The sequence below is a fragment of the Sus scrofa genome, chromosome 7 (assembly GCF_000003025.6).
Source record: "Sus scrofa isolate TJ Tabasco breed Duroc chromosome 7, Sscrofa11.1, whole genome shotgun sequence".
In the NCBI taxonomy this organism is placed as follows: Eukaryota; Metazoa; Chordata; class Mammalia; order Artiodactyla; family Suidae; genus Sus; species Sus scrofa.
The window spans coordinates 11,607,769-11,630,990 of record NC_010449.5 but is presented as its reverse complement, the minus strand read 5'-3'; the positions used below and the strand labels follow the sequence as shown (position 1 = coordinate 11,630,990).

Below are 23,222 nucleotides of genomic sequence, written 5' to 3'. Positions count from 1 at the left end.
GAAAACTAAAACATGTATTATTTTTACTAAGGTAGCTTTGCATTTTGTCTGTGGAATCGATAGCTAGCAACATATTTCCTCTCCTACAATTTTCTGAAATATACAGAATCGAAGGTTTCTCTTAAGTTGGAAAGAGGTGTCGTGAAATGCTGCTGTAAAGAAGGAAGAGCAACGCAATGTTGAAATCTCCTTGCAGGATCAGTTTAGCCTCTTAATGTCAGAAGTGGTAAATATAAGACCTTTTTGACTGTCAAAATGAAGAGATTCTAGTAATTTGGGAACTCTTTCATCTCTTGTGTGCATTCCCATGACTGTAAATGGAAGGGATTAGGTTTAGGAAAGGAAAGGGTAAAAGAAGAAAAAGACGTAAGGAATTAACTTGGAGATTCTGGGGCTTTTCCTAAGCGACTCACATAGATTTTAATAAGCAAATTTAGGAACTAGTAAAGCTGCATGAGCCAAAAAGGCAGCATTAGCTGCTGCTGCCCAAAGCATGGTCCTGAATGGCCGTGACCATGGAGAACGAGCAGGTGTCCTCCATGAAGGAGGAAGCTGGAGGACAGGGACAGGTCTGAAAGGGTTTGCGCCCTACTGCTCATCAGACCACTTCTCGCTTTCTCTGGTGTGGTTTTGTCTCACCTGAATTTAGAACAGAGTATGTTATCTCACGTGGTGCCACCTCACATATGGCACCTTACATAATGCAGCTTTGTGTTTCTAAGGATTTAAAAATCGTGTGTCTTTATCCAGGGCCTTAATTTACATGCTAACACATTCAAGGGCCTGGAAACCTAGGGCTGTTTTCCTTTTGTGTTACAAACCATCTCACAGAGCCAACTTGCTCTACTGTGTTTTTAGGTAGACTCTTTCACAAGATGGCATTTGGGGAGCTTTTTATTTGTTTTCTGTTTTTCTCTCCTGCTTATGATCTTATCTGAGAAAACAAAGTGGTAAAATGACAATAATTCTGTTTTGGCTTAAGCTAAACTTTGTCTTGAGTGAGTCATTCCCGAACGCTGTACCTTCTTAGCCCTGCCTTGTAATTAGTCATTCATTTGCTATTTTCACAGTCCTTCCTGAGCTCCTACTTTGTGCCTAGGACAGGGGAAGACCACGAAATTCCCCGAGAAGACCACTTCTTTCCGTGTATTGGACTGGTGGCTAAGCCTTTATTCTCAAGGATATTGACATGCCGTGGCAAGTTCATGGAAAGGGCGCAGTCACACCACATCTTGGTTTCAAAATGCTCTGGGTCTTTACAAGTGGGAGCTCAGCTTACATACTTTTCTTTCAGCAGAATAGGCTCCGTGTATATCTTGCTACCATTTTAAGTCCGTATTACTGAGCACATATAAGGGAGTTCCCGTCATCTCGTGCGGGTGTTGAACTTTTCATTTGAAGGATAAATGTCCTTCTAGGGCTTTTGCTTCTGCGTAAACTCAGTGCGCCCATTTTTCTGCCTACTTGTAGTTGTCAACACCAAGGAAAAGTTCACAGCATCATTTTGTAAATGTGAATTTGGGGATGATTCACAGGCTGTATTTTGTTGATCTTTGGGGGGTGACATCATTTTTGGAATGCCACTTGTAATACTTTACAGGTTTTCTTGGCCAAAGTTTCTGTAGTCTTTGGGTAATGACATTTTTGTGTTACAGGAAATCTTGTTAATAAGCTAGGTGCTTTTGAATAGGTACCACACTGATTTTATGGACCAGCCTGACGTTTTTGACCCCTGCCAGCCCCCCGAAGGCGGTTGTAGCCCCTTGAACTTGGTGCTCCCACCCGTAGCCTTGGTGATGGTACATGGTTGTTCTCAGCCTGTGTAATGGGATGCCAGTGTTTGCTGAGCTGCTGTGTCTGTCTGCTGTGTCGCTGCATCTTGAACACCTGGCCCGCTGTGACTGTACCTCTGCAGCCAAGCAGCCAGGGGAGGCCCGCTGCCATCCAGCTGGGCCTGGTGCCTCTGCTCCCGGACGTGCGGTGTGGCCGGTGAAAGGTGCAGGGAGGACAACTCCTTCCTCCGCCTCTCGGGTCTAGTGCCTCCCTCCTGAACATCAAACTGACAAAAGACCGTTTTTATTTGGTGGTAATATTTTCATTTTTATGTGCACCTGGAGGCCTTCGTAGAAAAGAAGCGAGGACCCAGCACAGCCGTCAGACCCGGGGTTTATGTACCACCTGGTATCACACGGGTGATACGTGACTAGCGGAGACGGCACTGGAAAGGAGGGTTGTAGGGGTGGCTGGGGGGGTGGAGGCCGGGCCTGTGGGGACCCAGTGGAAGCCGGGATCACCAAGTGAGGTTTGTTGTGCGGACTCAAGATGCTGCCTCCTCTGCTGATGAGTCTCCTCTCCTGGTGGGGGAGGAAGACACCGTCGCAAGCAGAGGTGGGTGCGTCCTTTACAGAGAGCTTTCAGGCGGGGGGTGGGCGGCGCGCCCGCTTCTGCTGTTTCTGGGTTGCCTTTAGCTCAGAATGATCCTCATGCCAAAGTGGCATATTTCGGGGTGGCCTATCCTGATCCCTTTTTATTTATTTAAATTTTTATGCTTTTTAGGGCCGCACCTGCCGCATATGGAGGTTCCCAAGCTAGAGGTCAAATCAGAGCCACAGCTGCCGGCCTACACCACAGCCACAGCAACGCCAGATCAGAGCCACGTCTATGACCTATACCACAGCTCACGGCAATGCTGGATCCTTAACCCACTGAGCAAGGTCAGGGATCGAACCCGCAACCTCATGGTTCCTAGTCGGATTCGTTAACCACTGCGCCACAACGAGAACTCCTGAACACCATTTTGAATCAGGAATAGTGTGTCTTTGACATTTCATGCTTTTTCACTTTCTGGTCCCTCTTCCTGCTGGGCATTAATTACCTTCATGGCCCAGAGGCCCTACTGAGGTCCCCACCGTGGCTGCTGCTTTCTCCCACTCTCACTGCTCCTTTCTTCAAAAATCTTTCCACACACTTCCCCCTGTATCCATACAGCAGTTAATCTGAGAGAAGCATTAGGAAGAAAGCAGAATAAACCAGTTCACATTAAATTTTGAATATTGAACTTTACTCAGAGCTCCCAGATACAGTATTCTCAACTTGCTCAAAAGGAAAATGTTAAACATGTAAATCTCTAATGGTGAAATTTCAGGCAGTAGTTCAAAGGGAAGTCAGGAATTCAGTTTATTCAGCAGGCTGCCCCGTGTGTTGATAGCTCTCCCGCTTCTTCATGCAACTTCTTCCTCTGCTTCTGGACTTGGGGATCTACTCAGGAACCCATCTCCCGCCATCGCTGCTGACTATACCACCAGCCTGTCTTGAAGCATAGAATCCATGTTTCATATCCATCCTTTTAGCTGGCAGTGAGGGCCTTACGGTGGAAGGAAGGAGAGAGGGGACCAGAGCATCCATTCATAATACTAATTTACTCCTAAGTCACTCATTCAAGAGCCTCCTAGAGCTTGTAAATGAAAGTGGTAAGTCCCCAGTTCTAAACTGTTTCCTAGAAATAGTGAGGTCTGAGCAGCTTTAAAGCATGCTGAGATCGGACTGTCACTGGACCTTTTAGAGGCAGGATGTTTCCAGCTTGCGGCACAAGGACATTTAGGATGAGAGGCCCTTGCATCCAAAAGCTTGTTGAGCTTTGGGTGCTGTGTGATAAATACTTATAGTTCAAGTATATGCAGGATTCTGTTACAAATGTGTGGAAATGTTGTGGGAAATAAAATTCAGAGCCATTTTAAAAGTGCAACTGAATTCATAATAGATTGTTGTGTTGTCATGTATTTTCTCAGTAAATTGTCCATGAAAGTGCACCCGCTCTTAAACTTGAAAAGGTTTGAAACTGTTGTTCTGGAGTGCGGTTTTTAGACTGCTTAATTTGAAGTCAAGGCAGCATAAGTAAAAACATCTCTAAAGGTGATTGTTTTGAATATTGTCATGTGTTCTTCAATGATATTTGAAGTCAGAAGAAATCTAACATCTGAATTAATCTCTCCATATTGAGAATCATTATGCTACTCATTATGTAATTTTAAACTAAAATTAATTTTGACCTCGCAGCATATGCCGGTGGCAGAGAGTCGGATGCTGCCTGTCTAAGTGGGAGTCCTGTCCCCGGTGGACAGGGCTGGTCCAGAGGGAGGGGTGAGGCCGGCCACGCCAGGAGTGGACCCCGGGGGCTGTGATGTGGGCCGTCGAGGGTCAGGAGCCCCGGCCCAGAAAGCTGAAGAGCAGTTACTCAGCTCTGTCCCTTGAGCTTTGAAAGCCTTCGGGTTCTACTGTGCCCTCTTAAAGTGCAGATGTCCTTTTTGGGCGATCCTAAACCTACAAACACAGCCTTTGGGCTCGGAAGAGCTGAAAGGGTCTCGTCCGGTAAAGACTGCTCACAGAGCTTCCCGGACAGCTGAGTGCGAGGAGCCGCCAGGTAGCCGCAGCGGCGGTGCCCTCACATGGTGCCCACACCAGCCTGCTGCCTGCGGATCCAGAGGCAGGTCCCCCTTAAAAAGAAGAGAATCGTTCTTGTTCAGAGAGAGCCGATCGAGGTGTAGACCTGCAGATGGCTTTCCGCTGGCTCCTTTGGAGTCAAGCATACATAGTAAGTGGTGGTATTTCGGACTGCATTTTATTTTTGCTCTGACTCCCGAGACGGCAGCCAGAGCCTAGGTTTAGTTCCCCACGCTGACAGATCGAGCACAGAGGGCGTCTGTCAGATTTAGGTCACATTTGTCAAGTGGTGGCTTGTTCCTGGATGAATAAGATACAGAAATACCAATTTTAAATAATTACTGAAGATGGAAACTTAGAATCTATATCTCGAATATTTTACTCAAGATTAAAAAAAAAAAGTAGGGAGTTCTGGTCGTGGTGCAGTGGTTAATGAATCTAAGAACCATGAGGTTGCGGGTTTGATCCCTGGCCTTGCTCAGTGGGTTAAGGATCCGGCGTTGCCGTGAGCTGTGGTGTAGGTTGCAGACGCAGCTCGATCCCGCGTTGCTGTGGCTGTGGTGTAGGCTGGCGGCTACAGCTATGATTCGACCCTTAGCCTGGGAACCTCAAAGGAGCGGCCCAAGAAATAGCAAAGAGACAAAAAAAAAAAAAAAAAAAAAAAAATAGACTTCAACCCTAGGCTCAATCAGGACCACCAACAGGTTTTTTTGTTTTTATTTTAATTAAAATGTCTCATTTTTAGATGTACTGAGATCTTATTGCCTTTTCTTTTTTCTCCTTCCTTCAAATCTCCTTAGACAGACGTATGAATTTAGTTTTTGGAGATTTCTCAGTTTTTTATAAAATAACAGTCAGTCTCTATCATTGTTACCGTATCACTGTTGCTGAGAAAATTCCAGCGGCACCACTATTGTACTGAAATTCAAATGTTAGCTGCAAGGAAGTGCTTTTGTTTTTTGTGTCCTTGAGTTTGCGGTTTACAAAAAAAGTCATTCCTTCCTTACAAATGTTACAAATGGGAAGAACTTATTTTTAAGTTTATTTTTTGGCCATGCCCAAAGCATGTGTAAGTTCCCAGGCCAGGGATCGAACCTGCACCACAGCAATGACAGTGCTGGATCCTTATCCCATTGAGCCACTAGGGAACTCCTCTTTATTTTTGTTTTTGCTTTTTAGGGCCACACCTGTGGCATTTGGAGGTTCCCAGGCTAGGGGTCCAGTCAGAGCTGTAGCCACCAGAGTACATACACCACAGCCACAGACAATCCGAGCATTGTCTGCCACCCACACCAGAGCCCACAGCAACACCAGATCCCAACCCATTGAGTGAGGCCAGGGATCAAACCTCATCCTCGTGGGTACTAGTCAGATTTGTTTCCCCTGCGCCACAATGGGAACTCCCCATTGAATATTTTAAAAGAAGGAATTATTTAATTTTATAACCACCAAAAACAGTAAAGTCTTAGTCGATTGGTTAAGTCTAAATACATTGTTGGTTAGGGCTGACCTGTGGGCATATGGAAGTTCCCAGGCGAAGGATGGAATAGGAACTGCAGCTGCTGACCTACACCACAGCCCCAGCAGTGCAGGATCCGAGCTACATCTGTGACCTACACCACAGTTCATGGCAATGCCAGATCCTTAACCTCTGAGCAAGGCCAGGGATCAAACCCGTGTCCTCATGGATACTAGTTGGGTTTGTTACCACTGAGCCACAACAAGAACTCCCAAATAAATATTTATTATGATTATTGTGGAAAGAAACTATATTTTGTGTATATATAGGATCTTATGCTTACTTGAATTGTTATTTCTAAAATGATGTAACATTACAAAAAGTTTATACCATTGATGGCAAACAACCATCCACAGTCTGACTGTATCAATAATATTTTTCAGGAGCGCTTGCCAGCCCTTTCTCGTATGACGAGTTACACATATTTGTCATTTCATTCTTCGTTTACTTAGCACTTCATGTCTTCACCATGTTTCTCGGTGGCTGCATTGGCGGCTCCTCAGGTGACTGCACCATTTGATACAGAAATGAGCTTTTTAATGTAGGTAGCTCTTTTCTTCTTTTTGGGTTATGTCCTTAGCGTCTGTCTTCAGAGTGGTGTCGTTAGGTGAACTGTATTGTAGATTTTTAAAATTAGATTGCTCTCTAAGCATCTTTTTGGCAGTTTATGTAAACACTAATGATGAGAGTGTCTCACTCTTGTTAGCGTTGCTTTTATATTGGCCAATATGTAATTGGACCTTAGCCTCTATCTTCAGAGTGGTATCATTCGGTGAACGTATGGTGCTTCGTTTTAGATAACATACAAGGCTGCACATTTTTGTTTGTTTTCTGTGAATTGTCTGGTTTTTTTCTATTGAAAAGATTTTATTGGGGTCTGAATTTTTTTCTAATCTTTTTTTTAAAAACTATGGCAAAAATAATGGGTGTTCCCGTTGTGGCTCAGTGGTAATGAATCTGACTGGTATCCATGACGATGCAGGTTTGATCCCTGGCCTGACACAGTGGGTTAAGGATTGGCGCTGCGGTGAGCTGTGGTGTAGGTTGCTGACATGGCTTGGGATCTGGCATTGCTGTGGCTGTGGTGTAGGCCACCAGCTGTAGCTCTGATTTGACCCCTAGTCTGGGAGCTTCCATGTGCTGTGGGTGCAGCCCTAAAAAGAGAAAAAAAATATCTTTTGTCACTTGGCCACTGTGTTTCTCTTTTTGTTGTGTGTGTATATTTCCCACACCTACAGCATATGGAAATTCCTGGGCCAGGGATTGAATTTGAGCCACAGCTGTGACCTGTGCCACATCTGTGGCAACACCAGAACCTTAATCCACTGTGCCAGGCTGGGAGTTGAACCCAGTGAACTGAGCCGCTGCAGAGACAATGCCAGACTCTTTACCCATTGTGCCACAGTGGGAACTCCTTTTTTATTGTATTTGAAAAAAAAATCCAAAGTATTTACTGTTCATGGTACACAGGATCGGTTGATCTTTGATAATTTATTCAATAGTATGTAAGCCCCCTTATTGGTAACCTTAAGGGTTTAATTTGGTTTTTCTTTTTCCACATGTCATTTTTGGTATTCCGTTATTTAATTCATCCTCTATGCCTCCAAACTGATTTTGTAAATGGCCAGCCAGTCCTCACAATACCGTTTATTAAAATTTCTTTACCTCCTCACTTGTTTCTAACATATCCTTTATTATATTTGCTTAGCATATGAGCAGTCTCTTTGAGAAATTCCCAATTCATTTAGTGATCTGCCCATTCCTTTTCGTTTGCCATAATGTTTATGTTGTGAGCCACACGGGAAGTCCATCCCATAATGTTTAAATTGTTGCTTTATGAAGTGTTTTAATATCTGGTAGGGGCTAGGCTTCCCCTCACCCCCATCTTTTAAAAAATACATCATCAAATTTTGGTTTCAGAATGACTACCAGAAAAATCCATTAGATAGCTTTTGATCCTTTTCCCTACCGATGACTTTTGAAAACTTGAAATAATTTCAATTTCTCCATTAGATTTTGATATTTAACAGTTTCACTTCTGTGTTAATTTCTCTAATATGTATAATTGTAAAATTAGCTTCCTCATTCTCACTGGTGCTTTAAAATGCATTTGCATGTGCTGGGCATGGTAGTACAGGGGAGGAAAAAAGGTTTCCTCGATCCTCTTAGGGTTTAGCTGGGTCTGAATATCACAGTGACAGCGAGCTAACAGGAGAAAAGTATACAGATTTCTTTAACGTTAAGTTTTACATGACATGTCCTCTCGTCATTTCTCACCCTGGGTAGGTGTGCTTTGGCTTTTCTTTCCTTCTTCCTCCCTCCCTCCCTCTCTCTCTCTTTCTTTCGTTCTTTTTCTTTCTCTTTTTTTCTTTCTTTCTTTCCTTTTTTCTTTGTTTCTTTCTTTTTTCTTTTTGGCCATACCTGCAGCATGCAGAAGTTCTTGGGCCCAGAATGGACCCTGAGCCACAGCAGTGACAACACCAGATCCTTAACCACTAGGCCACCAGGGAGCTCTGTTTTTTCTCTTAATTTTTATTTGGCAGAGTTTCGTCTATTGGTTTTAAGTACAAATGTAATTTTATATTGTTGACATGAATGTCTCATGGAGGTGACTCCTGTTTCTGCCAAGGGAGAGAGGATGAGCACCCACCCCTTGGTTGGATCTGGGTTCAGGACAAAGAACAGATGGTCACAACATTTGTGTCTCCTGCTGTATGAAGCCCCCCCCGCCGTGAGCCAGGGACTAGTAAGGGATTTTACAGAATGGATCATGAAGGCACGAGCCTCTCATCAGTAAAGATGATGATAGGTCACGCTTGTTTAAAATTTTACATTTTGGTTGCTGCTGGAGATTTTCCTTTCTAGATGATTTTGTAAATATTTTAAAGAGAGTTTAGGAGGGGATGTTTTTGTCATTTCCATGAATTGTGCCAACTTCCCCATCTTATATTTGTTTTTTTTTTTTTTCGTACGTAAATATTTGTACAAAGTAAAAATTTGAATGAAGCGAATGTGCAGATAGAGTTTATCTAGAGCTGTGGTTCTCAGAGTCTGGCCCTTGGAACAGCAGCATTAGCATCACCTTGGATTAGTATAAAATGCAGATTCTCTGTTCTTACCACTTACTGAATCAGAAACTCTGGGCCTGGGACCCAGTGGTCCAGAAACTTCTGTGTGACCAGCCCTAAAGGCCTGTCTTCATAACCCCTTTGAATGAACTCTGTAATGGTTGATTTTCACAGTTAGACACAAGCGGTCAGTTAGTATTTTTTCTGGAGTCTTTAATGTAGTAACAACAGCAAACAACTTCAGAGGTGGAGAGAATTACTGAAGCAATGTAAACCTTGCCCATTTTCCCCCTGGAAATAATTGTTAGGTAGGTCAGTACTATAAGTAAAATTAAGGCAAGTGTCCGGTAAGACTTTAAACTTCTAAGAAATTGGGCTACATGTTCATAACACAGAGCTGCTAGCCTGGAGTTTTTTCAGTCTTACAAGAAAAAAATTGGAACCTATCCAAAGACTGGGAAAACATGACATATGCTTGAATATCTTAAGAGCATTTTTATAAGAAGTATCTTTTGTCATCAAAGTACAGAATAGCACTTCCAAATGGAGTTGCATCACTCCTTTAAACTGACTCATCTTACCTGTTCAGTTATTTGTTGATCCCCTGCAGGAAGCACAGCCAGCTTGGTGCTACCTAGACTCTTCAGGTCACAACCTCCCACCTTGAGGCTGTGAAGTTTGACCAGGTTAATAACTCATGAAGCCAGAGGTTGAGGGCACTTGTCACTTATCCGTTCATCTTAAGCTTTCTGGTTCTAATCATTCGTTAAGCAATAAAATGACCAGGAAAATAAATGCAAGCATACTTTCAGGTTTTTGTTAACAGTTGAATCTGATTTCCTTTGAATATGTCTTAAATCAAAAGGTCTTAAAAAATAAATTAATTAATTTAAAAAAAAAAAGGTCTTAAATTTCTTACTGCTAATCTGATTTTCATGTCATTTTACCCCCCAAAAAGAAAAAGACAGGATTTGGGGATACCTCTTCCTGCCTCAATCAAAAGTAAGTAAAAGTAGGAGTTCCCGTCGTGGCGCAGTGGTTAACGAATCCGACTAGGAACCATGAGGTTGCGGGTTCGGTCCCTGCCCTTGCTCAGTGGGTTAACAATCCGGCGTTGCCGTGAGCTGTGGTGTAGGTTGCAGACACGGCTCGGATCCTGCGTTGCTGTGGTTCTGGCGTAGGCTGGTGGCTACAGCTCCGATGCAACCCCTAGCCTGGGAACCTCCATATGCCGCAGGAGCGGCCCAAAGAAATAGCAAAAAGACAAAAAAAAAAAAAAAAAGTAAAAGTAGAATTACGGTGTTTAAGAGCTGGAAGTGAGTTTCTCAGGGAGAGCATCTGGAAGCCGCCCCCCACCTTCTTCTCCCCCCCCCTCCCGCCCCCGCTTCCAATGGGGAAGGTAGAGGCCGGAGCCCGTGAAGGGTGTGGCTCTGAGCTGCCTTGCTCCTCCCGTAAAAGAGAAGGTGCAGTTAGTTGAGCCTTTCTTCCTGTTTGGGGCAAACCTTGTACACGGTCTGTTTCTGCCGTTTCGCTCGTTAACACTCGGGATGGTGGTCATTTCCTTCTTGGTAACTGATAGAAATTGTAAAAGTGTTCCAGAAGTTTAGATACTAGAATAGAGTTTGTTTCCTGTGACACGGGTTTAGGAAGCAGCTGTTCCAGGAGCTGCTCTAAAGGACTGAACTTTGTGAGGTCCCTGCAGGAGTTGCCACGAGTCGATGTCTAAGTTATTTATTCTCTCAGCAAAAACCTGCCATTATTCTAAACGACTACATTTAGGTAAGACACGTCCTTTATTAGTTGCATGTAAAAGAAGTAAGTAGCATTTGGTTCTTGATGTGTGTGTGTGTGTGTGTGTGTGTGTGTGTGTGTGTGTGTATGTACACACCTGTGGTGGGGCAGGATGGGGGGAAATGGTTCTGTAAAGTAATTTAACTTTCTGTTTAAAAATGTGTTGACTTTAGCATGCACAGCATGTTTTTTCTCAAAGGCCAATTCTGAGGAACAAGGAAAGGGCTCCAGAATACTCTCGAATACTCAGAAATAATGTATGGCATAAAATAATTGTAAGTCCATCTCAGAAACTAGTAGTTGATGAAGGCGTGCTAGACAAAAAACTTTTAAACACTGCAAAAACATAGGGCACAGAAGTTGGTATTTTTAAAATGGATGTTTAAAACCTGCAAATCCTAGGACAATATTAATTAAAGATCTCTTTAAAAAAAAAAAAACCAGTTGAGAATGCCTTATTTTGAAAGCTAATTTGAGACAGAAAAAAATAGTAAAATTACAGAGTAGATGGGTTTTAAAATTGGTAGGAAATCTTGTGTATTTTGTCTTTGTCTAACAAGTTCTCAATTCTTGTGAAGAATTTTTCTAAAATTAAATATAATTTGCTCTTTAATAGCAATTATTGAAAATATGTAAAAGGAAGTTGAAACTTGTTTTTGACAGACACATACTCTGGGGAAGGGAGGAGGAGAGGAAACAGAATCCATGTGTCACCAAATGCTGGTGAGGAGGCGGCGGAATGAGGTCAGCATCCAGTGGGCAAGGGGCCACTCTGGAAAAGAACTTGACACTTCCTTTCAAAACCAAAAAATGCATGTACCTTGTGACCCTGCAGTTACATTCTTGGGCCTTTATCTCAAAGAAGTGATGATTTATTTTCATCCTCGAGCTGGTACACACATGTTCATAGCAGCCTTATTTGTTTGTTTGTCTTTTTGCCTTTTCTAGGGCCGCACCAGCGGCATATGGAGGTTCCCAGGCTAGGGGTCGAATCGGAGCTGTAAATGCCAGCCTATACCACAGCCACAGCCACGCAGGATCCGAGCCACGTCTGCAACCTACACCACAGCTCACGGCAACGCCGGATCCTTAACCCACTGAGCAAGGCCAGGGATCGAACCCACAACCTCATCGTTCCTAGTCGGACTTGTTAACCACTGTGTCACGACAGGAACTCCCGCCTTATTTGTAATAATGAAAAAAAAGAAGCAAGTGCCTAGTGAAGAAAGTCCGTCTCAAAAGGCTGTATACCCCAAGATTTCATTTATGGGACATTTGTGGAGAATAGATGAGCGACTGGGGAGGGTGCGAGAGGGCAGCAGGAGGAGCCTGGGCATTGAACAGCCTGATGGTGGTTATTACATAAAACTTGAATGAAAAATGTTCTTGGAGTTCCCATCCTGGCACAGCAGAAACGAATCCGACCGGAACCATGAGGTTGCGGGTTCCATCCCCAGCCTCGCTCAGTGGGTGAAGGATCCAGCATTGCCGTGAGCTGTGGTGTAGGTCGCAGATGTGGCTGTGGTCCAGGCCGGCAGCTGTAGCTCTGATTCAACCCCTAGCCTGGGACCCTCCATGTGCGCCAAGTGCAGCCGTAAAAAAAGTAAAAAAAAAAAAGGAAAGGAAAAGGTTCTCAATCTTTAATATTAGTAGAGGTTACCAGAGTTTTTCCTAACCTATATTTAGTTAATTTTATTGTTTCTCTCTCAACGTTTTCGGACAGAGGGCTTCTCCTTCACCCTCTTCTGCTGAGGAGGCTTATCCTGGTTTTCCGCACACCTGCCAGTTCCTTCTCCTCAGCGGCTCTGGGCTTTTTCGGTCATTAATGCCTTGCTCTCTTTTTTTTCCACTTATCAGCCCTGTTAAAAGGCTTAGTTGTGGAATGGGGTGAAATTGTTCCTGAAATAGGTCTGATGGATTTTTAAAAATTATTTCATATATCTTGTGCTACCCTATGCCCCATTAAAAACCATCTTACCTAGTAATGGAATTTTTTTGTTGTTTTGAGAAATGACTCGTTTGAAATTGATGGTGGAGGCTCGTGGAAGTTGCAGTCAGATAAACTTGACCAATGACCTGGGGTTGAGATAAAAGGAGGCACAGACCAGATTGATAATAGAATTAAATGATTACTCTTGACTGCTGGTAGAAACACTATGGTGTCTTTTTTTTTTTTTTTTTTTTTTTCCTGTCTCTTTCTTGCTTTTAATCTTAAGGTTATTTGTTGAAGTTCTTTAAATCTTTGTGTTTGTCTGACTTTCCCCAGTATAATAAATGACACCTTGGATGTGAATGAGGGGTCATTTTTCCTTGTAGAAAAGTGTGCTATAATTCATATTTCTCCATTGTCATCCTCCCAGTCCAGATGCTATTAAACCCCTGGACTTGAAATATTTCCCGAGTGTCCTTCTGTCATTTCTCCACTCCCAAATGTAGTTGTTTTTTTGACCACAGCTGGACCAGTGATCCAGAACAAACAGCACAGCCAGCACATCCTTACTCAGGCACGTAGCCGAGGGGGACTCGAGCTGCTCAGCAGGCTTCCCTGCACTTCTGTCATCATTGTCCTGAGTGCAGAGCTGGTACAGAGTAACCCTGCTTAGTTCTCAGCAATTCTAGCTTAGAGCTCAGCCCTGAGCTGTAGGAGGGGCACTGAAATAAAGTGGAAACTGATGAAGGGCAGTTGGAAATATTAAAAACAAACAAACAAACCCAGTGTATATAACATGGCTTAAAACTTAAAATAGGGAGTTCCCTTCGTGGCTTGGCAGTTAATGAATCCAACTAGGATCTATGAGGGTGCGGTCTCTGGCCTCGCTCAGTGGGTTAAGGCTTTGGTGTTGTTGTGAGCTGTGGTGTAGGTCACAGACGCGGCTTGGATGCTGCATTGCCGTGGCTGCAGACAGCTGCAGCTCTGATCTGACCCCTAGCCCGGGAACTTCCATATGCTGCAGGTGCAGCCCTAAAAAGCAAAAAACAAACAAACAAAACCCACTCAAAACAGTGACTGTTTCCTTTAAATCATTTTAAGCTTCCTAAGCTTCACCTCTTGTGAGGCTGATACATGATTAGATTTCATTCCAACATAGAAAACCTAAGATAAAAACCATAGGACTTCAAATACAAAAACCATGAGACAATTGAACTTTTGAAGCAGAATTCTTGAGAATGAACGTTGTCAAGTTGCATAACTGTATCTTTGTATCTGCAGAATGTCTTAGTTCAGTTAAAACAAGATCTTCTTTAGTGAAAACCCCTTTGATGATTTCTGCGTTGATCTTTGTTTTTGAGCTGCCTATTTTGAAATTACTTTTTTAAAAGATTAATTGAACTTCGTTTGAAGTGTTTGAAGCGTACTTAATCTATTTTAGGGTTGACTTATTCTGATGCACTTGGCAGTCAAGAAGCATTTGAGCAGATAGGGTGACTGAAGTGAAAAAATGCAAAGACATCCTCTTAAGTTCTCTTTCTTCTTCTCTTACAAGTACGCTCGCAATTCCTTGCAGATTTATGAAGGGCACTGAAAAGCGACCCATTCGTAAGTGTCGAGTGGGGCTGAGAGAGTGGGGGTGATTCTCAGTGTCATGCTCATCCTGGTTCCTGGCAATATTTCGTATCCTTCCCTTTTCCTAATAATAGTGCGGGTATCAAATAAGCTGTCAGCCGTTGGTCAGTGCCATGTGCCTGGTGATTCATATGTTACCTCTTTTAATCCTGCCACCACCCTTAGGAAATAAGGGTACCGCTCTTGTATAGAGAAGGAGGTTAGGACCCAGAGGGGTTAGGTTAGTTGTAGCTAGTAATAGATATCCTAGCTCAGGTTTCCTGGAAGCAGAGCCTGAGACGAGGCTTTGGCTGCAGATGGTTTGTTTGGGAGGTGATTCCAGGAAGCAAGGGTGAGAGAGCAAGGGGGAAGCATTGATAAAGGGGTGCATTATTGAAGCTGCTGCTGCCGCCAAGAGGCTGCAGTCGCCCCAGCCCCTCTGAGAGTGTTCAGAATGCCTCCTAGAATCGTCCGTCCAAGGGATGGGAGACTTGGGCATTGACACACTAACTTCTGTCACCCACTGGTTGAGAGCTGCCTCAATTCCCAGAACTTCTGGGCTAAGCTGGCTCGTGGTTCCCCAGGATTCAGAGAGCACTCTGACCAGAATACATGAGAGACGCATCTGGAGGGGGAACCACATGCACATGCAGCTGGGCTCACAAAGAGCTGCCTTCCAGAGGGGCAGCTGAAGTCGGAGGCAAGCTAGAGCGATGAGGTGTGACTGCCAGGAGCATCTGCTAAAAGGAGAGGACCCAGGCCCAGAAAGATTCCAAACAAAACATGCGCTCTTTCCAAACCATCTCCCTGTTGTTTTTTGTTGTTGTTATTGTTTGTTTTTTTAGGGCCGCACCTGCGGCATATGGAGATTCCCAGGCTAGGGGTCTAGTCGGAGCTACAGCCGCCTGCCTACGCCACAGCCCCAGCAGTGTGGGATCTGAGCTGCGTCTGTGATCTCCACCACAGCTCACGGCGACACTGGATCCTTAACCCACTGGGCAAGGCCAGGGATTGAACCTTCAACTTCGTGGGTCGTAGTCAGATTCATTTCTGCTGCGCCACGATGTGAACTCCCCAAACCATCTCCCTGTAAAAAGAGATAAGAGACAAGGAGTGCGAGCCAGGGTGGCGTGGCAACAGAGGATGCATGTCGTGGTTATCATCGTGACATGCGTTATCGTCACGTGTCCGCGTCAGATGTGATCACAGGGAGTGGAGAAGATTGACTGCCCTGTGTGGCTTTGGTTAACATGAGTCAGCGTGCCTTGCGTGTGTGTAGAATGGGGTTCAAGTAGGGTATCCGGAGTGTTCCAGACATGGCAGACCATAAAACGTGGGATTAGAGACACACTCCGTGACCCAGTGTTTAAGATCTGGGCGTCCAGGATTAGGTTGCACTTAGGGCTGTGAAAGGGGGTGGCGACTGTGGAAGGAGTGACTCAGGCCGGTCACGGGGGGCCTTGAAGACCATTGTTCATGGTAAATTCTGGCGGGGGTTGTTGAAAAGGACTTGATAACACCCCGACGGGTTTTTTTATTTCAACTTTTTATTTCCTTTTTTATAATTGACAGATAACATGGTGTAAGCTTAGTATGTATGCTGTGTTGGTTCGATGCATTTATGAGCTGCAGTGTGGTTACCACGGTGGATGTGCTGCACCGCCACCGTGTCACATCATTGCCGTGTCACATCATTTCTCGTTCCTTGTGGATGCAGGTCGGGTTCGTTTCCTCTGCGCCAACAGGAAGGAACTCTTCTCACGTCTCTTTGATGATGGCCGTTGTAACCTGTGACCGGGTTCTCTGCTCAGGGCCTCGCAGGCTGGCGTTAGGGGTCGGCCAGGCTGCCATCCTTCTGGGAGGTTCAGGAGGTGCCCGTTTCCAAGCTGGTTCAGGGTGTTGGCAGAGTGCCAGCCCCGAGCTGTCGCCTCATGCTGGCTCTTGGCCTGGGGCGGCTCTGGGCTCCTGTACGCCACCTGCAGTCCTTGTGAACGGCCCCTCCATCCTTGCAGCCAGCGGAGGGCTTGGCCCTCAAGTCACATCCCTCTCGCACTCCCATATTTTCTCCTTTCAGAGCCTGGTTAGGTCAGGCTCAGCCAGAGGACCCGTGTTTTGTACAGGTGGCTGTGCACGGGTGTCCCGGGGGTCCTGCGGGGCGTGAGCACCCGGGGCAGGGTTCCCGGGGGACCGTCCCCAATCCTGCCCACTGCACCCTGTGCAGAACAAAGGACTCGAATGTTGGAAGCAAATTCAGAACCACCCCTCGGCCCCTGTAGAAGGTGGAGAGTGACCGAATCGCCCGTGTTCTCCAGGCAGCCTTGGGAAGGTTGAGATGCTGCGGGGGTGGTGAATTCGCACTTGCCCGGCGGCAGGGCAAGGCTGGTGGTGTTAGCGTTCTTCCTGGTGTTAAATGACGCAGCCCTCGCTTAATGAGAATGTTCCTAAGTTCCCCATCGCGACTGGGTTAAGGTTTATCCCGCGTTTTCACGTGAGTAGCGTGAGGCTCCGTCAGATCAGCCGACGCAGCCGGGTGGCTGGTTCCCGGGCAGCAGAGCCAAGGGCCGGCGCTTTGCTCCGCGACCTCGCCGGCCGCGCCCTTGGTCTTTCACAGACGCTCCCGAGGTGCCTGCCGCGTGCCCAGCCCCGAGCTGGAGGACGCAGAGATGAGAAACGCGTGGCCGCCGTCCTCAGGGGACCCTGGTCTCTCCCTGCGGTGCCGTGAGGGACAGTCAGCACCGATGCTTGAGCTCCGTGCCGCCGTGGAGGCTCCGGACGGAGCAGCAGGGGCCGCTCGAGTTACCTGAAGGAGCAACTGGGAAATGAGCCTGGAAAGACGACGGCTCTGTGCGCGGGGTTGGGGTCCATCCAGGCAGAGGAACCGCGCTGCAGAGGCCTGGACCGGCCGGCACGTGGCCGGGTCATGGGGACAGTGCTGCAGCCGCGGTGCCCGGTGGACACGCAGGTGTGGCTCTGCGAGTGGGAGTTTCAGTCCCTCCTCAAGCCCTGACCCAAGTTATTCTGTGTCTGCAGCTGAGCTCGATGTAGAGCACACCCAGAAGGTCCTGGAAATGGAGCAAGCCCAGCAGATGAAGCTGAAGGAGCGGCAGAAGTTCTTTGAGGAAGCCTTCCAGCAGGACATGGAGCAGTACCTCTCCACGGGCTACCTGCAGATCGCCGAGAGGCGAGGCAAGTCGGGGAGCAGGTTTGGGGGGGGTGCTCCCTAGAGAGGGGCTGGGGAGGGGCCCCAGAGGCCTCGTTGCTGTTAGAACCCAAACTCCAAGTGGACGCGTCCTGCCGTCGCTTTGGCCGCCGCCTCCAGTCCTAGGCTTTGCTGGAGATCCGTAGAAAATATGGAATCATTCTTTTTTGTTTGGGGGGGTTTTCTTTTGCTTTTTTTAGGGCCACACCCACAGCATGTGGAGCTTCCCAGGCTAGGGGTCTAATCAGTAGTCGGTATGGGGGTGTCTCGGAAGGCACCTCGGCTACTTACGGAGACAGTGCTTCCGTAGGGTCTGTCCTCACCGGGAAAGTCCGACTGCACATGTGCTCAGAGTGCGTTCACGGTTTGAGCTGAGGGGGATGTTTCGCCTCTTCATCTCGAGTCACTCGCCCTCTTTGCATCCCACGGAGCAGTGTCTTTAGTGTTTGGCGCTGGGGATGGGGAGAGCCAGCTCTGTTCGGTCTGTGTCCCGTTGTGGGCGGAGCTGAGGAGGACAGCGCCCTAATCCACCCGCCATCACACACCGCCACAGACTGGTGGCTTATCACAACAGTTTACTCTCACGGTTCTGGAGGCTGGACGTCCTTGAGCAAGGGCTGGCTGAGTTGGTTCCCACTGAGAGCTCTTGGGCTGGCATCTGGCTGTGTCCTCCCTTGGTGATGAGAGCTTGGTCTCGCTGGTGTCTCTTCTTAGAAGGGCACTAACCCCATCCCAGGGGCCCCACCCTCATGACCTCACCTAAACCTCATCACCTCCCAAACCATGACATGCGGGGTCAGGGCTTCAGCATATTTGGTGTGGCCTGGGGACACACAAACGCTCAGTCTACAACAGACACACCCACCCCGGCACATCTGACCCACAAATGTGAATATAATGAGACATTACACCAAGGGGGTGTGCAGGTGGGACAGTGCAGAAAACAAGCAGTAGAAACTCTTAGGCTGAACTGTTCGGCCCCGTCCTTTAGTTCAGCAGACACTTCCTGAGGGCCTGCTAGGCATTCAGCGCACTTCTTAGGCCCAGAGGAGACAAAGAGAAAATGAAAGTGCCTTCTGGGAGCTCCCATCCTCCTGGGATGAGGACACAGTAGAGGCTGCAGGGTCAGAAGTCCCTCTTTGTTGGTGGGGAGCCCCTTGAGATGGGGCGAGCCGTTCCTGCAGGGTCCTCCGTGGCCAGCAGAGTCCGGTGTTGGGCAGAGGGAAGGGCTGGCCAACACCTGTTGAGCAGATAGCAATTAAATATGAAGGAACTGACGTTTCATGGTTTCAAGCACCTAAAAAAATCATCCTTCAAGTTTTAAAAAACTGTTGGGCTCTGTTTTTTTAGGTAAAAAAACAAGAGTCGGGCACACGTTGCCAGTATGTGGGGTTTTGAAAGCAGTGGGGAAGAAAATTGGGGGACTTGGGCTTTCCAGCTTCAGCCAGAGCAGAAGGGACGATTCTAACAGGTTTCTCCTTGCGCGGCTCAGAGCCATCCCTTCCCAGCCTGGCGGGCCACACGTCCCTTTCCCACGGAATGTCATCTCTGAGGATGAACATGGGGGATGTTTACTTTAGAGGAATCAATCAACATTTAAAAAATCTTTCCAGTGAACATGGTATTTTGGACTCATTCCACTAAATCAGAAATAGCAGGCTGAATTTTTCTTTCAAAAGCATTTTTTTTTTAAATTATAGTTGATTTATGGTGTTGTGCCTATTTCTGCTATACAGCAAATTGATTCAGTCATACACACACACACACATAATCTTTTTTTAATGTTATTTCCCATCACAGTCTATCCCAGGAGCTAGGACATAGTTCCCTGTGGTACACAGTAGGACCTTATTGTCTATCCATTCGAAATGCAGTAGTTTGTATCTGCTAACCCCTAACTTCCAGTCCATCCCACTCCCACTACCTCCCCCTTGGCAACCACAGTTCTGTTCTCTCTGTCTGTGTGTTTGTTCTCTAGATAGGTTCATTTGTGCCGTATTTTAGATTCCATATATAAGTGATAGCATATGGTGTTTGTCTTTCTCTTTCTAACTTTACTTAGTATTTGAGTCTTTAGTTGCATCCTTGTTGCTGCAAATGGCATTATTTCGTTTTTTTATGGCTGAATAGTATTCCATTGTATATATGCACCACATCTTCTTAATCCATTCATCTGCTGATGGACATTTAGGTTGTTTCCATGTCTTGGCTATTGGGAACAGTGCTGCTATGAATGTAGGGGTACATGTATCTTTTTGAATTACAGTTTTGTCTAGATATATGCCCAGGAGTGGGATTGCTAGATTTTAGATTTCTGGGGAACCTCCCTACTGTTTTCCATCGTGGCTGTACCAACTTACATTCCCACCAGCAGTGTAGGAGGGTTCCCTTTTCTCCAAAGTATCATTTTTAAATTAAGACAAAGGCAGGGATAGTTTTATCCAGAAAATGAGCAGAGGCTGCCGGGACATCTGCAATCACCGAGATCACAGTGAGGCTGGGAGCCACACAGCGGAGCCTCGCCAGCTTGAAGAGGTGCGAGGCCAGGGCTGGCTGTGCTGAGGAGCAAAGGGGGCCCGGGGCCCACACGTGCCAGCAGCTCCAGGTACTGTTAGGACACCGTGAGGTGCTTTGTACCAGGTTCTCTCTTCCGCCCACAAGATGCTCATTTTCTCAGGAAAGCATCTATTGCTTTCATTTTCTTTCTTGCGAAGCACCTGGGTACCCTGACCAGATCACCTTGGAGATGCCCTGTGTGCACCTGCTTCCTAACCTGTATGTCAGACTTGGGTCCTGGGCTCTGCTTCTTGGGTAGTTCAGTAGCATCAGGTCCTGTGGAGCCAGGGGCACCCCGGTGCCCTCACACACTCCGACTCAGCCCCTGGTTGTCCCTGAGTAGACCCTGTGCCCTCAGAGAAGAGGAGGGGGTATTTGATAAAATTAACAAAGTTAGAAAAGATACAACTGGTAGATAAAAATGTCCCCCAAGACACACCTCTCTCAAAACACGACTGTCAGCTTATGACTTTAACCTTTCTTTGTATGACCCCCCGAGGGGGTCACTTGTAAGTCTGAAACTTAACTGTGACCCATTGCTGATTTCCATGTTAATTAGAAAGTATTCTCATATCCAGAAAAGAACTGAAAATAGCCTAGGATGCCCATGTTTCCAGCTTTATTGACATGTTAACATTTTAACATACTTGACTTGAGATTTTAAAATGTTATAAATATTCCAGACATAACAAAAAGGTATGAGGAACAAGATGAACTATCCATGGACTGACCACCCAGCTCAAAAAACATGACCCGCCCAGTCGAAGGTCCCCATCACGCCCCCTCCCCCGCCCATCCTGCGTGGCCTCTGCCCCTCCTGGCTCCTTGCGCCTGAGCCACGCGCCCTCTCCCGAAGCTCTGCGTGTGTGCTCTGCACGTTTGCACACAACTTCACCAAGCGGCTTCACACCGCCTTTGATGCAGCTTGTTTTCTCAGGCAGCGTTTTGAGAAGCACCCACACCCACACGTCTCACTCCTTCTCGTTCGTTCATTTACCCAGAATGTGAACATGTGTCATCCGCTGCTGTGCTGATGAGCATTTTCGTGTCAAAGTCTTATTGAGAGCACTGCCGTGTGTCCTGGACTGCAACAGGGGCTGGGGCGGCAGGGCCGGGGGGGCCCTGAGAATGTGCATGTCTAACAAGCTCCAGGTGATGCTGAGGCTGCTGACCGGGTCTCTGTCTTGAGAAGCAGGGCCTCAGGGTCTGTAGAGAGCAGTGCGTACTGTCCAGTCGGACAAGCGCTTACGAGACTGTCACGTCACTTGCCCAACCATCCACGTCAGTTCCCATCTCCCACAGCTGTGCGAGTGTGAACTGTTCACGCCACATCTTTGTCAGCACTTGATAGGGTCACATGCTCGAGTGTTTCGGTCATTCTCTGGGTGCACAATGGTATTTGGCTTCCGGTCGCAATTCCTTGATTGTCCACTTTTCTCATGGTCAGTTGTCACGCTTTATCGCGGCCTATACGTGTGGTATCAATGGGCCTTTTCTAATCATGTCTGGCGCAGGTTTCTTCTCTCAATCTGTGGCTTTTCTATCTCGTTTGGCCTTTTGCTGACTGTGTATTTTGAATGTGACCAGCTTTGCCCATTTTACTGTCTTATTTATGGTTTATACTTCTGTGTCTGGTTTAGTCCTTCTCTCCCAGTTCTAGGAACAGTCTTCTGTCTTATTCTAAACGTCGTAACATTTTCCGTTTTGTATTTGGCTCTTACATCCACCACGAGTTATTGTACCAGCAGGAAAGCTCACGTGGTCTTCTGTCAGGTTATTGTCTTCTCTAGGCTCTTTTCTGCCTTTTCGTCTGGCCTTGAGCCAAAACCATTCTGTCTTAATTTTATTTCTTCCTGAAACAGTGCTTCTTGGCCAGAGACATCTTTGTCCCCTAGAGGACATGTGGCAGTGTGTTTTGTTTGCTGTGATTGGGACGGGGGTGTGCTCCTGGCATCTAGTGGCTGGAGGTCGGGGATGCTGCTCACGCTCCCGCAGATGCGAACCAGACAGACCGCAGCAAAGGCCGACCTGGGGTCTGGGCTGAGAAACCTGTCACGGCGAGTCTCGGGTTAGACGGGGCCGCTCCCTCATCCTACCCGCACGCATACATGGTTTCCCCTCAGACTTGCTCGGGCTCTTCCTGGCTTTTTGTCCGTCTGGATTAAAGTTAGTTTCAAGTTCCGTGAAAAGGCCTGTCCAGGGTTCGATTGGAATCATGTTGTTCGTACACCGAGGATGAGCCAGCCCCTCAGCGGTACCGGGCTTGTCTGCACTCGCACGTGGTGAGCTCACCGCTGATTTCCCGCGTCGAGTGGACTTGGTTCTGCCACCACCCGGGACCCGTGATTTCTCCGGGGGAAGAGCCGACTCTCCTCTCTCTCTTATGGTCATAGCGGCTTCCCGCGTGCTGTTAATTTCAGCGAGTTTCCCAGGGCATTTGTCCCGCTTGTCCCGTTTTCAAATACACTCTAGTTGTCCTTCTTCAGTCTGTGCAGGACTTGAGGTTCGGTTTGCTTTTGCCTTCCTCAGATCGCTGATTTGTGCCTTTTATCTTCCTGATAAATCTACACAAAATATATTCTACAAGTTTTGTGAGGTAATAGTTTGGGGATATTTAAACATTTCCATCTCCAGTAAAATTTACTTAAAAAATTTCCACCAAGGTTTCTTATTTGACTCACGAAGTTCTTACAAGTGTGTTTTCAAATATTAAATGTTATTGTGCTTGGAGAGTGAGATTTTTCTCTTTCATTCAAGACTTTATGTTAGTGTTCCCTACATGCTTCCTGTGTGCTTGAGAACAGGTTGTAAATGACACGCGTGGGGTGTCTGTGTGTCCATCTCATCAGGCTTGTAAATTCGCTTCTTCAGATGGTTTTTGTTCATGCTCAGTTTTGTTTTGCTTAATTATCAAAGAGGTATGTTAAACCCCGTGATCACAAACATGTTACATTTTCCTTGTCATTCTTACATATGTTACTTTAAAAACAGAGCCACAAAATATACCGTCACACAGAAATTTTGAATTACCTTCCTGGTGAATTGAACCATTAAAAAAAATCATTAAGTGCTACCCTTCACCCCAATAATGCCTTTGTTTCCCCT

At 46.5% G+C, this 23,222-nt stretch overlaps 1 protein-coding gene across 1 annotated transcript in view; it reads left to right on the top strand.

The window, feature by feature from the left end:
• The window catches only part of DTNBP1 (dystrobrevin binding protein 1), a 117,687-nt gene that overhangs the window by 89,166 nt on the left and 5,299 nt on the right, over positions 1-23,222 (top strand). Inside the window, exon 8 of the mRNA NM_001098600.1 lies at positions 17,393-17,548. Coding sequence (NP_001092070.1) covers positions 17,393-17,548 — 156 coding nt within the window. The remainder of the gene's footprint in view (positions 1-17,392; positions 17,549-23,222) is intronic.